The 14,122-nt window shown below is 40.6% G+C and overlaps 1 protein-coding gene across 1 annotated transcript in view; it reads left to right on the forward strand.

The window, feature by feature from the left end:
- xpo4 (exportin 4) overlaps positions 1 to 14,122 on the forward strand; it is a 61,888-nt gene that overhangs the window by 9,932 nt on the left and 37,834 nt on the right. The window contains exons 5-7 of the mRNA XM_073474092.1: positions 122 to 238; positions 410 to 563; positions 12,668 to 12,780. Coding sequence (XP_073330193.1) covers positions 122 to 238; positions 410 to 563; positions 12,668 to 12,780 — 384 coding nt within the window. The remainder of the gene's footprint in view (positions 1 to 121; positions 239 to 409; positions 564 to 12,667; positions 12,781 to 14,122) is intronic.

Below are 14,122 nucleotides of genomic sequence, written 5' to 3' on the forward strand. Positions count from 1 at the left end.
TACCAGTCTCTCCATGTGAAGTAATTCAGGCTCCCTCTTTGGATCTTTAGTCATGTTTGACATCAGTATTACTCTTTGTGTAACATTTGACTTGTGTGATCACACAACCCTCTCTTCTTAGCAAACACTGGCCTGCTCCATCCTCACCGCCCTGCTCAGTGAGTTCTCCAGCTCCAGTAAGACAAGCAGCATCGGCCTCAGCATGGAGTTTCACGGCAGCTGCAAGCGTGTGTTCCAGGTTTGTTCCCCACCTCACCACCTATTCTGTGTTTCATAAAGGAGCGATTATTATTCCCCGTTCTTTTTTTCTGATTAACTCACAGTTAACGGCTTTTTCTATCATGCATTACTTTTTCTTCCGAAATTCATTCATCTTTCTCTTCTTTATCCATCTCTCCCTCACTTCCAGGAGGAGGGCCTGCGTCAGATCTTTATGTTGACCATGGAGGTGCTGCAGGAGTTCAGCCGCAGAGAAAACCTGAACGCCCAGATGTCGTCTGTCTTCCAGCGCTACCTGGCTCTGGCCAACCAGGTCCTCAGCTGGAACTTCCTGCCGCCAAATTATATCCTTTCTTCGTCAGAGGCTGAGAGGGATTAAGACACCTGGTGAGGTTAGGACAATGAATTTGACTATTTCTCAATCTTGACACATAATTGGATAAATTCTGGTGAGGGTAAACGGGTCAGTCCTAGTTATCAACATAACTACACATTAGGTCTATTTCTCATGTGGAGTATTTACGGCTAGTTGGGGACAGAATAAAATCTTAAAACTCAGACAATCCCACTGGTCTTTTGTGTGAAGTTTTATCCATCACTTGTATTGTTTTTGGATTTTAATTAGGATTTATTTGCTGAAATCTGGCACCATGACCATGACAACATATTATCTAAACAACTTATTTGGAAGTTAATAAAAGTTAGCTCATTAAGTTCTGTCCACAGTATTAGACCTTTTTCACTGTTTAACTTTGAAGTAAAGCAAACATTTTCTTTGTAATGTTGCTCACAAATAATTTTAGATGATGAAATGCAGATGTATCATCCCACCTCTTGTGTTGCTTAGCCCAGTTGGCTTAATGAAATCATGCTGGCTTGTAAAACATCTGTTGTTGTTGCTGGCCCAAAGTACAAAATAAGGTTGTAAAAAATGAAAGTAGGTATGTAAGATAATTCTGTTTTCTACCCTTTAAAACAACTGCAGAGCTGTTAGTTGTATTGCAGGTTTGAAGAAGAGGGTCGTGTTGGGGTTATAAATGAAAGTCATTAGAGTGACCCCCCCCTTTGTTTGTCTAACCGTTATATACCTGTTTGTGTGACTATAGATGAGTTTTTAGATAAGTGTATATGAGTATGCATTGTCCCTATAATGGCTCATTCTCTGTGTGTGTGTTTGTGTGTGGCACTACAAATATGTGAAACCCAGGAATGCATATCTGTCCATCAGTTTGCTTTATAGTTATCTCTTGTGCACACGTCCATATTGTCTCTCCAGTTGGCCGCATTGTTGAGCGAACTTAGGCTTTTGTGTGTGTCTGTGTGTTTGTGCGTGCACGGCCGGACTCATTACGCCCTAAATCCCGACCAGCCTGGCATCCTATCTGCCTGTCTGAGGGGATCTGGAGTGGCGCTTGCTGCCAGCCAGGGCCATGTATCACTTTCAAAGAGGTGTCTGTGTGTCCATCTCCGTATCATTCCAGTGGCCCACCACCCCCGCCTTGGCTTGTTGAGGCTCCCCTTGGTATGCCTGGCACGCTCAGTTTGATATGTGTGTGTGTTCTCAAAGATGCACTTTGAAGTCCCCTGTGTGTGTGTGTGTGTGTGTGTGTGTGTGTGTGTGTGTGTGTGTGTGTGTGTGTGTGTGTGTGTGTGTGTGTGTGTGTTCTTAAAGGCACACTTTTCAGTAAGTCCTCTGTGTTAGTATAAGGTGTTGCAATGAGTTTTCATACAGTTCGTACATTTGGTGTATATGAAGCTAAGAAAACACTTACTGGGGACCTTTCAGGTTGGGGTTAAGGCAGGATACTTTGGGCTTGAAAATAATGTAAAGTAACTGAATATTAAATACTGTTTATTCAGTTACTGGGTTGTAACTGACTTCAGGTACTGGTTACTAAGGATTTTTTCTGTATTGATTGGTTTGTTTTCATAGCACATACATAAGATTATGGTTGTATAAATCAAGAAAATATAGAACTTTTTCACCAGATATTTTGCTGTACCATTTACACTGTACAGCTGGAACTTTGAAGTGTGTATTAGGCCATTGTGGGCAATGATGAAATAATGCAGTGAGCAGGACTGCTTTGAATGGAAGATGGTTGGCATCACCTATCCCTAACTGCCCATCCAATCTTCAGTGTATTAAGAGGAGGTTAGTATGATATAAACTCTCTAGTCTCTCTAAATGCTAGTTCAGCCCCCATAACATTAATTTTCTTTTAACTAGATGTTACACTTTCACTCACAGTAGGGCTGGGAAAAATGGCCTTAGAACAATATTGTGATATTTGTAGGCCACATCACTTTTGATAGGCCTGTGTACAAATAGAATAGAATAGAATAGATATACTTTATTGATCCCAAGCTGGGAAATTAAGGAAAATCAAATATCAAGATATTTCAACCAAATACCTCAATATCAAAATTGTGACTATTGCTTTCACAGAATATAAACACAGTGAGGTTTTTTGATCAATAATCATCAGTAATGTGGACATAATGACTAAGTGGGTGAAGACAAGTATTAGAACAAGTAGAACAATCTGGTAAGTTCAGAAAATGACATCACTTTACTGTAATGCAGCCTTTAAAAGCAGGAAAAGACGACATTTATGGCAATCACCATATGACCATATCCGAGATCTAACACCATATATATATATATATATATATATATATATATATATATATATATATATATATATATATATATATATATATATATATATATATATATATATATATATATAGCCTTGTATATAATGTCAATGGTATAATATCAATATATTGCCCAGCCCTGACTATTACACTGTTCACTTTACCTTAAATGTAGTATCAATTTTAATTTTGTGCTTAAATTTTTTAGATTTTCACATTGTGGCTGTCTGCAACCTGAAATCCCCTTTTAGAAAATCATTAAGTTCCTGTAAATGATTGTGAAGCAAAGATAGCTGGATCATTCATTGATAAAATAAGGCCTCTAGAGCTGTATATCTCTTGTTTCTTCTTGTTGAGTTGTCACAAATGTTAAATGGATGTCTCAGGCCATAGAAATAGTGCATGAATTCTCAAATCAAGAGGCATTCTCCTTGAAACTCTGTGTGCATGTGAGTGTATGTAAACCTACAAGTGTGTTGGCTGTTGTTGAAAAGGAGAACAGATTGATGAAGAGCATTGGGAGGCCTGAACGAGTGCGGCCGCCTGTCTGCAAGTGTCACAACACGCCTGTGCGTGTGTGATGCGTCGCAAATGTCCAGTTTGCCAGCGTGGGTATCAGGGGGCCTCTCCTTAATTGCATGGCTGACAGCCACCGCCTTTCAAACACGAATACACACACTCCTCAACCGGCTCAAAGACCCTTTTTAAAAAGCCTCCCTCCCTTTGACGAACCGAGCGGCATGCATGTCATCTGTCCTCGCCGTCGTCTGAACCTCCCGGCCCCTTCAGCTCCGGTGTCATCTGTTGGAGGCACACTCCCCGGGCGTCGGTACGACACTGTGTCACTCCACACTGGGCTTGACTCCGGCCAGGGTCGCGGTCAGGCCTCCAGGCTGCGGCGGCAGTCAGGTGCTGTAAATGGCTGTCCGAGCTGACAGATAGATCACCGTCCGTCCCTGCCGCCTCCAATCTGCTGGATCAGTCCGCATATCTAGGTCCTCTTGATGTAGTTAAGATGCATTTTGCTATGTGAGGGAATCTCTAAATTCATCTGTCGTATGTCTTGCTATAAAAGCCAGTGGCACTTTGGTCCCATTTAGTTTTCTTCCATCTGTTCTTTCTTCACTACAGAGGAATGTGTAAATGTCATGGTGTATCAGCTCACTGAAACTCATATTAAAGCATGGCCTTCAGCACCTCTTTGACCGAGACACTTCTGTCTCGTACTTCTTTTGAAATTATACACTTTATCATAACGGTGGAAGACAGACCTGCTTTTATTTTTTTTATAGTTTGAGCTAAAAAAAAATAAACAGTATTAACTTCTCTGAGCAACAATGACCCCCAGCAGCCTTGTACGGAGATATTCTTGTGCTGAAGAGATGACTGTCAGCCTAACACTCGCCTCGACCGGCATCAGTATTCTCATTAACTGTTCAGAAGTCAATTTATTGGCATTTTGGCCCTCAGGTTAAGGTTAGGATTTGAAGTGTGTAAGCTGATGCTGGATGTTTGCCTTGGCCCTGACCTGTATGTGAATCTTCAACTACTGCTGACTAAACACAGGTTGGAGGGTCTGTCGAAAGATGAGTAATATGCTGATGAATACTGTGATGGCGCATGTATTTTCTGAGATTTATAGCAGGTACTTTATGTTTGACTGAATTAACTTAAAAGTGTTTTTCTGGATTATATTAAGATAGAGAACAATGTTGTTGTGTTGTTGCAGTGATTCAAACATGTGGTGGCATAATTGATGGTTTAATTCAGTAGTGGGAGAATTAATGACAACTGCTGTCTAAACAGATGGGGGGCCAAACAGTAGAAGGAAATGTGAAAGGAAAGGGGGGGGGGGGGGGGGGGGGGGAGGTATTTCTGGACTGTTATTTCACATGGCGAGGCTGTAGGGGAGACTTAAGGCAGGATATATCACTTAAACCCTACCACGCGCCTTAGCATAGCGCTGCGCTCTTCGCAAGGCCACTGCCAGACGCTCAGCCAGTCTTCCTGTGCAGCGGGTCCATCCTCAGTCAGGATCAACTATAATGAATAGAGGATACACAAGAAGCTCGCTAATCCACAATCATCAGCCACGAAGGTCGTTCAGGCCTGCAAAATGTTCAGATTGTTGAGATTATCTACTTAAAGTGGTCATGAAAATACTATCGAATAGATCCGTGAAGTGCTGATGAAAGAGGAGCTGAGAATGTGACATTCGAAGTCGGGTTTAATTTTGTTGTAGAGAGGCTTAATAAACTGGGGGGTTGCAACATTTAGCCTATTTATTACAAATCACACATGCTCTGCATTTGTTAACCACCAAAAACCATTCAGTTGGGAGGTTATGTTTTCACTCATGTCCGGTTGGTGGGTTTGTCAGCAGGATTACATGAAAACTACTGCAGAGATTTCCACTAAACCTGGGTGGAACCAGAATAGACCTTATTAACTTTCGGTGTAGATCCAGGTACAGGGACAGATACAGGAACTTTTTCCCACTTTCTCTATCATAACATTTTTGACATTTCCGTTTCTCAGGGAATAATGCATTGATCTTGATGAAAAAAAATCAGGCGTATTTAGGTGGCTGGTATCTGTAAATGAGTACAAAGCGCCTTGGTGAAGTTATGCACTCTACTGCCATACTATTTTGTTTTTTGTTTTATTGCTGTTGCAGGCATCTGTCATTTTCTTGGAGTATTTAAAGTGTATTAGATACCTTTAAAACTTGCCTCTGAGTACACAAAAGAGAGGGGTAAAAAAAATAAAGAGAATTGGGGGAAACTTTAAATGAAATGGGAACTGACCAACAACAAAACATTAAGAACAAGAAAAAAATAACTAACTATGTAGAAAGATGGGACATGTGTGTATTGCAATGGTCTTGAACTATATAAAATTTACAATTCAGTTAAGAAAACGTGCCAACACATTGGCATGATTCTTTTAAGCCAAACTGTGTGTAACACAGATGTCAGTTGTTCGGTCCATTTCTTTGCTTCAGACTGAAATGTTATAAAAAGTATTGCTATGAAATTTTGTACCAAAATGTATGGTCCTGACCCAAGATGATGGATCTCACTGTCTTTGGTGATCTCTTGGTTATTCTTCTAGAAGAGTTTAATGTGTAGTATGCAGTCTAATGTCTTGACAAAGATTTTATAGATTACTTGTAAGGCTGTAAAATACAGTAATATTTTGACAGAGTTGAATACAGAGAAATAAGTCAGAATTCTGAGTAATAAGTAAGAACTCATTATTTTTCTTTCTTGTTTTTACATTGGCCCTAATCATCTTCTGTAGATAAACGATAGTGGGAAGGATAACTTTTGCATCACAATTTTAATTTTTTCCAGGGAAAGAAAGCAAAATCATGATGAGGTGACACGTTTTGGGGTCTATATCAAACAAACATGGTTTCTTACATCTGGAGAACAAGATTTGTAAGTCAGGACATCGCTGCAGCGCTACATTACTTCTTTATATTCTGTTGTGTCACACATTTTACCTTTATCAACGAACTACAGCTTCTGCAAATTAATTGTGCAGCCCTAATTCTTTGGGCGATCCATTGACTTTTCATCTAGCACCTTCACATGGTCAAAATTCTCACTTGTGCAATGAAACAACTCAACATTTACTTGACAGATGGGCACAAAATTGAGCACAAAACTTTACGAGTCCGAATCAAGTCAGAATTTTATTTTGTCCAATACTTTGGTTTATGATCATACAGCTACCCAAACTAAAACTAAAGACAGTCCCATCAGCCTCAGCTGTGCTGTTTACTGCTAGTTAGAAACATGCTAACTGGCCATATTAAGACACTGAACATAGTAAACATTATCCCTGCTAAATATTAGCATGTTTGTGTTGTCATTTTGTGCGTGTTAGCATGCTGACGTTAGCATTTAGCACAAAGTACAGCTGTGTATGAGTGTAACCTCACAGAGCTGCAAGCATGGCTGCTGACTTTGAGTCCTGCTAATAGAAGGGTGGTGACAAAGTGACACAAATCAAATCTGTAAAGGCGCTGACTAAGATGTCTGAAAAATCTTGGTGGAGTATAATTAATAGCTAGTCAATCTTTGTTAGCATGTGGTAACAAAATGAGCAAACCCTGAAAGATGACGAAATGAAAATGTTGTCTTTGACATATTGTTGTTTGGTTTTGTGGTGCACATAATTCATCCTCTGTTGTATATTCAGAAAGGCTCAGCCCACATTTGCTGTTTTGTAGTCATGTGGTTAGTTTATGCTTAGCAACGCTCACTGAATTATAGCCCATGAAGGAAAGAATGATGTTTTTTTTATTGCAGCTATGTTCCCTTATGCTTTGAAGAAGAGAGCCATGCACTGATGCACAGTACCTGGGCTAAGGTTCACATGCTAGACCATAAATTCTAGACGGCCAGGTGTCTGTCACTGATGTGGAGCTGATAATAGTCTGCTTGCTTTGCTCATAATAAATAAAATCAGGGCAGAAAATTAAACTTGAAATGCTGGTCATTTCTCTGCCGAAGTAACTGGTGGATCAGACAAACTTACCAACAGCAGCTTTATTGGCATTTGACCGCTGGCTGCTGTTAATCAAGGTATTACAATCAGTGTTAATGTGTCCGTCTGGCTGTGAATTTGGCAACTGCATGTGAGAACCAGGGGTGTGTGAATCTCTTCACTCGTGTTTGATTGAAACTCTTGCGGTCAGTACATTTGGTGTGTATTAGGCCTGTCGATTGTGTTTCTGTGTGTGTGCCTGCTTATCTGTCAGTCCGTCTTGTCTTTCCAGTGGAAAATTGACGTGTCACATTAGTTATTCTTGAGCCTGCTGGAAGGGTTGAGATAGTAGCAGGTGATGTCTTTTAAAAACCCACCAAACCACAGCCACATGTCCTAGTCACTCCGCGCACATTACTCATCCTGGAGGCATGTACACCACGCGCACACACACACACTCACTCACATGCAGTCCATCTTTTTCTTTTTTTGCAGCGGCGTGGATAGCACGGTAAATTCACTTGTCAACTCAGCGAGTACATTTTTCTCAGAATTCAAAAGCTTGAAGTCAAACTAAGTGAAGACTTTATAATCAGGAGAAGCAGTTTAAACTGTCAGCTCAGCTGTTAACTTTTTCATGATGGTAATAGTGAGAATTGTAAGAAAACAATCAGGATCTCTATGACTCAGTGGTGATGTTGCATGTAGTGTGTGTTTATTTAAAAACCCAGGGAACACATATGAAGTAATAACAGGTGAAAGTCTGAATAATTACCCCATTACACAGAAATACCTTAGTACAGGTTAATCACCTCTATGTGCTCAGTGTATCTTTAATGCAGCAGTAACTAGTGTGTATTTGTGTCATTTTCTGGTTGTCTTGATGATACTTTTTTTTTTTTTTTTTTTTTAAATTTGACATGACTGTTATGTTGCAAAACAAACAAAAACACAAACATGTGAGTGATCAGTAAGTCAAGGCAGATTTGTCTCATGTAAAAAAAGTCAGTGTCATTGGCTAAATAAATACAGGAACCTTTTTTAAGCAAGTGTTTTGTTTTGGCCTTTTTAATTGCTGCCAGGACATTTTCTTAGGCTGGTGGTTACCATCTTAGCCCATCAGGGATATTTCTAAGGTAGAGAGGAGAATGTTGTACTGTACTGAGATGACACTTCTCTCCAGAAAGACCAGAAAACATTAGCATGATAGACCATGTCTATCATCTTCACACATTCCCTCCAGAAAGTTTGGAAGTCTCAAATATGACATGTATTCTTGGTGTGCATTTCTACTGTTAATTTAAAATATATTTTAATTCATGTTGATGAAACTTATTTTCCCCTGATATAGAGCATTCTTATCTTTATGGTGTCACAACCTGTCAGAGCCAGTTTATATCTCTGTCCGGCTGTGTAAAATAGTTGAAGTAGCTGTGTAGTTATCATTCCTGAGGTCTCTTGTGAGTTTGTCTCAGTCATATGATCTTTAGGAGGGTTTGTACAACCTCTGTCACTGAGGTGGTCCCTCCCTGTGGAGACGGCCTCCGTCTGCAGGATTTGGTTGTTCAGTCCCACTTGTTGCAGGATCCAAAACGCACCCACTGCTCATTTCTTCTCTTGTGCCTCTCTTTGTCCTCATGTTACATTTGTCTGTCTTGTGACAAAGGGATTTGCAAGATAAAAGCTAGCTATGTGAAGTATTTATTTAGTTTTATGCAACGGGCATCAAGACTCACATTAAAGTTAGAGTTCAGAAGTACTTAAATGCAAGTGAAAGAGGGAAACAAACCAAGCCTAAAAAAAAAAACCCCAGGATGTTTTCACAGTAATAAAAAGTTAAACCCTGGTATAAAACAAATAAACATGAACTTGGTCATACTGCAGCACCCTCCTCACTTATTCCGATCTCTTTCTCATTCCTTCTCGCTTCAGAAAGGTTCAGTTAGAGGTCTTCTGCCTCACCACGACTATTTTTAACGAGGCCTTAAAGCCAAGCGCTGGACACACACACATACACACATACACACATACACACACACACACAATCTCACAGACCCTTAGACAGGTGCCAACTTTTGTGCCGAAAAGTGTGGTGTGTTGTGGTGGGGTGTGTGCATGGGGAGTGACTGTGGGCTGGTGTCAGAGGAATGCGTGACCTCGCCGGCCTCTGCCGCTGTTTGGCTTTGATCAGACATTCCTCTAGAAGTTTCCTCCTTCTGCTGTCACAGAGCCACAGGCCAGTGATACGGTCTGTGTGTGTTTTTATGTGTTTTATGTGTGTGTGTGTGGATGATAGAAGACAGAGAGAAGGAGAGTGTCATTTTCTTTTATTTCCGATTTTTATTTTATTTTACTTTTCAAGCAAAAGGAAACTTGTACAGTCTAGAATATTGAAAGAAAACCTACACAGATAATAATAATTATTATTATTATCATGGGTTGTGGTACAAGAATTTGGTTGTTCTAAAAGTTTTGGTCAATATCCTGCATAGGAGACAATAACATTCCATGCGTGTGTTAAATCCATAAAACTCCACTGATCTTCCAGTGGTTGGTCAGTACAAACTGCTGCTGTGCAGCCAAACATGGTTGAAACCCAAAGAAGTTTATTCTACTTTTATTTGAGATTCCACAGTTTCCAAATATACCAAATAAGTCAACGTAAGAAACATACTATGTATAAAATGATTCAGGATATCTACAATATTTCAGTTGGATTTGAAGGCGAAACCATCAAACAAATGTGGTTTGAAGTAGAGCTGAAACAATGAATCCATAGTTGATAGAAGATTTTATTCTGCACCAATTTTGATAAGCAGTTAATCCTCTATCTTCCTACTTCTCAATTTTGATGATGAACTGATTTACTTTGTAAATTGAGTATGCCGTTTAATACTTTTTTATATTTGGGTCTTGGACTGTTGGACAGACAAGACATTTGAAAACATCATCTTGGACTTAAGGAAATTGTAATGGCCATTATTCACTATTTTCTAACATTTTACAGACCAAACAATTAATCTGTAAAATAATGTGCATATAAATCGACAATAAAAATAACTCATAGTTAATTGGTTAACAAAGAGTCTTGGTGAATGAAGGGACGAGTGTCTCAGATTGTTAAAATGTCCAGAGAGTTTGTTTTATTGAGACTGTGGGAGTATTGGGCCCATTTCACACTGACACCCGCCAACATCTGGCTTTTGCCTTAAATGTAATTTGTTCATTCACGCCCACGTCAGCTGACTCTGCAGTAGTCACAGATGTTTATCGGCTCCAGCTCAGATTGGCACCTGGGAGGACACGCTTATTTTCGCCACTCGTCAGGCGTGATGCTATGACGTGTGTTGAAGTCAAGGACACTGGCTTGGTCATACTTTTCCAAACGTCTCTGTTCAAGCAGCACTCCAACATCATTGAGTCAACGCTGAGTTTGAAAAAGAGACTGAAGTTAAAGATATTAAAACAGTAACAACAGTTACATTGAGAGTGGCTTCCATGTTACCACACAAACTAAAAACTGCGCATGTGCGACTCTCAACAGAGATGAGAAAGAATCAGCTCCGGACAAAACAATGTGTCTAATTCAGAATATAATTAACCCGTGTTCTGGATATAGTCCGACGAGGTGTATGATCTGCTGCTTTCCACTGTTTTCCCAGCTCATTCATGCTTCACAATCGCCTGTTTTTTAGCAGGTTTACCCATGTCTAAAAAAACTATACCAACTATAATTTTGATGTGAAAGTGGTATTAGAGAGGGGCTACGAAGAGAGAATTTTGATTGGTTGTTCTCTTGTGAGGTAAAAGTGAAGAGAGGTCCTCTGTTTGTATTTCCCAAAAATAAAGTCAGGAAAAAAGTGACATTCCAGAGAGGCAAAGTTGGACAAAAGCAGCAGAAGAATATCATGTGTTGATCTTTTGGGTATATTTATTTGTAATGCTGACAAATCTGCTGACTTGTTTGAACATTAAGTCTTCATCAGGAGATTGTGTATGTTGGGACGAGAAGAGAAGAAGAGAAGCGCTGAAATCTTGATTGGTTTGTGTTTGTTAAGATGCTTTGATTGAGGAAAGAGTGTGTGTGTTGAAAGGAGGAGTGAGAAAATCCTGGTGTGGGAGAGTAGAAGGAGCTGTAATGAGGATTGTCCTGAGTGAGCTCAGGAAAAAGCACGCTGTGGGTGTGTTTGGGAGACTTGAATGAGGACAGGAAGCGCTGTGGCTGTGTGGGGAGAAAGTGTGTGTTGTGGGTTTGTGTAAAAGCTTGTTGTGGGTGCAGAGAAAGTCTTAAATAAGGAGCCTGTGTGTGTGTTGTGGGGGCATGGAGAAAGAGAGACTTGTTTGGGAGAAAGGAGCAAAGGGACGTTTGGAAAGCTGTTAAGATGAAAAGGTTTTTATAGTTTTTAAACAGTGTGGTTGTGTTGTGGGTTTAGAAAAAGTTTTAAATCAGAGAAAGTGTTGTGTGTAGTCAAGGAGAGACAGCATCTTGTTAGGATAAAAACAAGGCATTTGGAAAGTCCCCAAGAGGGAAAATGGTGTTAGAAGTGTAAGGAGAAAAGTCTTAGGTGAAGAATGTGTGCTACAGGGCAAAGAGACTGTCTTGCTTTGGTCTTGGAAAGCAGTCAGGAGAAGGGACGTAGTGATTGGCCAACAGAGGGGAAAGGGGGTGTTTCAGGGCAGTAAGGAGTCTTGAGGACGTCTTGCAGAGGAGTGGACAAAGAGGCAACACAGAGTCTCGATTGGCTGCAGTTAGAGTGTGTCTTGAGGAAGCAGAGGAGAGAAATCTGAGTGTGCACAGCGAAGGAGCGCTGGTAGGAAGGGAGGTGAAGAAGAGGACAAGAAGAGAAGAGGGTGAAGATCGGAACGAGGCAAAGAGTTGGGGGTGAAAGGGAAAACAGGAGGAGAGGAAAAGTGGGCAACAGGGTGAGAAAGAAGGCAAGGTTTTGTTTGTGGGTGAACACTGTGGCAGATGAAGAGCTGACGAGGTAGAAAGAGAAGAAAGGGAGGACAAGACAACAAAGCAACCACAGAGGGGAGGGTGAGAAAATAAAAAATAAAAGCTTTTGTGGAATAAAGATTAACAGAGTTAATGAGAGGGAGAGCTGGCTAACAAGTTTCTGCTGCCAAGACACACGAAACCAAAGACTCACACACAGAGACCAAAATACCCATTGAGAGGGAGCTTAGTGACAGGAGCTGGTGTTTTTGAGTGTGCCGCTCCTCCTCTTCCTCCTCCTTCTCCTCCTCCTCCTCTTCATGCTGGTGTTGGCCTTAACTGTCGTCGGGTCACTGGGGCGCCACTACATCGCCATGTTCGAGGCCACACAGAACGTCACGCTCAAGCCTACGGAGTCCTGGAGGGAAGCACTACTGGACACCCGCGTCATGGACCTCTTCTTCACAGTGAGTACCCTCCATCACTGATGTGTTCATTCTTCTCAGAGTTTCTGCAGGTTTGAAAAATGTCTCGCATTGCTTAAGTCACACCTTAAAATGCTTACAACTTGTGTGTTCAGTTTTGTTTTTTCAGTTTTTGGTTTCTCACCCAAAGTTCAGGTCTTTATGTCTCACATGTTTCCATTAGTTTCCTTGTGTCCTGCTTTACCCTTTCTACTTATTTTTTCTTCTTCTTCTGTTTTTTTCCTGACCTTAAGATGGTGGTTTATTTAGGATAAACAAAGAGAGACAGTTTGACTTTTCATGTTGGGCAGAGAACTCTCACTTGACCTCGTCTTTTTGGAGCACGCTGAGTTTTTACTAGTTTCGTGGGTTTTTCGGACGCACCATTAGATTGATTTATGGGTCCTTTGCAGTGGGGTTGTGTTATTGTTTTACTGTCCAGAGGACTGCCCGGTGGAGCAAATGTGTATTTTTGTGCAGTGACTGACTTGGTTGTTTAAAGAGGCGGCCCACGCTGGTTAAGCAAACGGTGTGGAAGAGGAGTGTGGAACAAACGGGTCAGCTGCTCCTCCATTCAGCATCCATCCAGACTGTCTGGCTGCCCATCGCCAGATATTGCTGCACTGCTCTGCCTCTCAGCTGCCTACTGCCATTTACTGATCCACTCCTTTAGCCTTTTACCTGTTTCACCACCACCTACATGACTCTGCAGCTACACCCTGTTACCGTCACACCAAACTAACTTTTCTCTACAAACTGCATGCACATTGCCGAATACTGGTCTACTCCCTTAGCCCTTTGTGCCCTGACACACTAAACGTTGAATAGCATTGGGCATCATTGGCTAGTTGTATGATTCAGCATGCTGAGACTTATGTGATTTTGCTTAGATTAGTGAATCAGGGATTTGTGCATTTTCTTATTCTATCAATTTATATTCTGGATAGATTTCCTCGAATGTCATCGGCCACTTGCTATTGGTCATAGTCTTGAGATTAATACAGGTGCTGGATATCTTTGAAAGCACTTACATTTTAGTGTGGTGTTTTCAAGGATTAAAAATTGTTTGGATTTTGTACAAAGTGCTTGAAACTGCTTGGAATTGGTATTACTTTAAAAATACATGGCTTTATTTTAGCTCAGTCAAGTTATAGAAGTCTACTTACAGACAAGTGACACATTTTAAACCGTGAAACTTTTGAGTGTTATCCTTTAAACTGTCATCCCGCAGTAGAATGCTGTCACAGAACATAACTTTGGTTATTTGCACAGTCTGATTTAATCCGATTAAGTCAAATAATCATTTTGACTGTATTTTTATAGAACATATGTAATTTACCACAGC

Source organism: Pagrus major, chromosome 9, assembly GCF_040436345.1.
Source record: "Pagrus major chromosome 9, Pma_NU_1.0".
Classification (NCBI taxonomy): domain Eukaryota; kingdom Metazoa; phylum Chordata; class Actinopteri; order Spariformes; family Sparidae; genus Pagrus; species Pagrus major.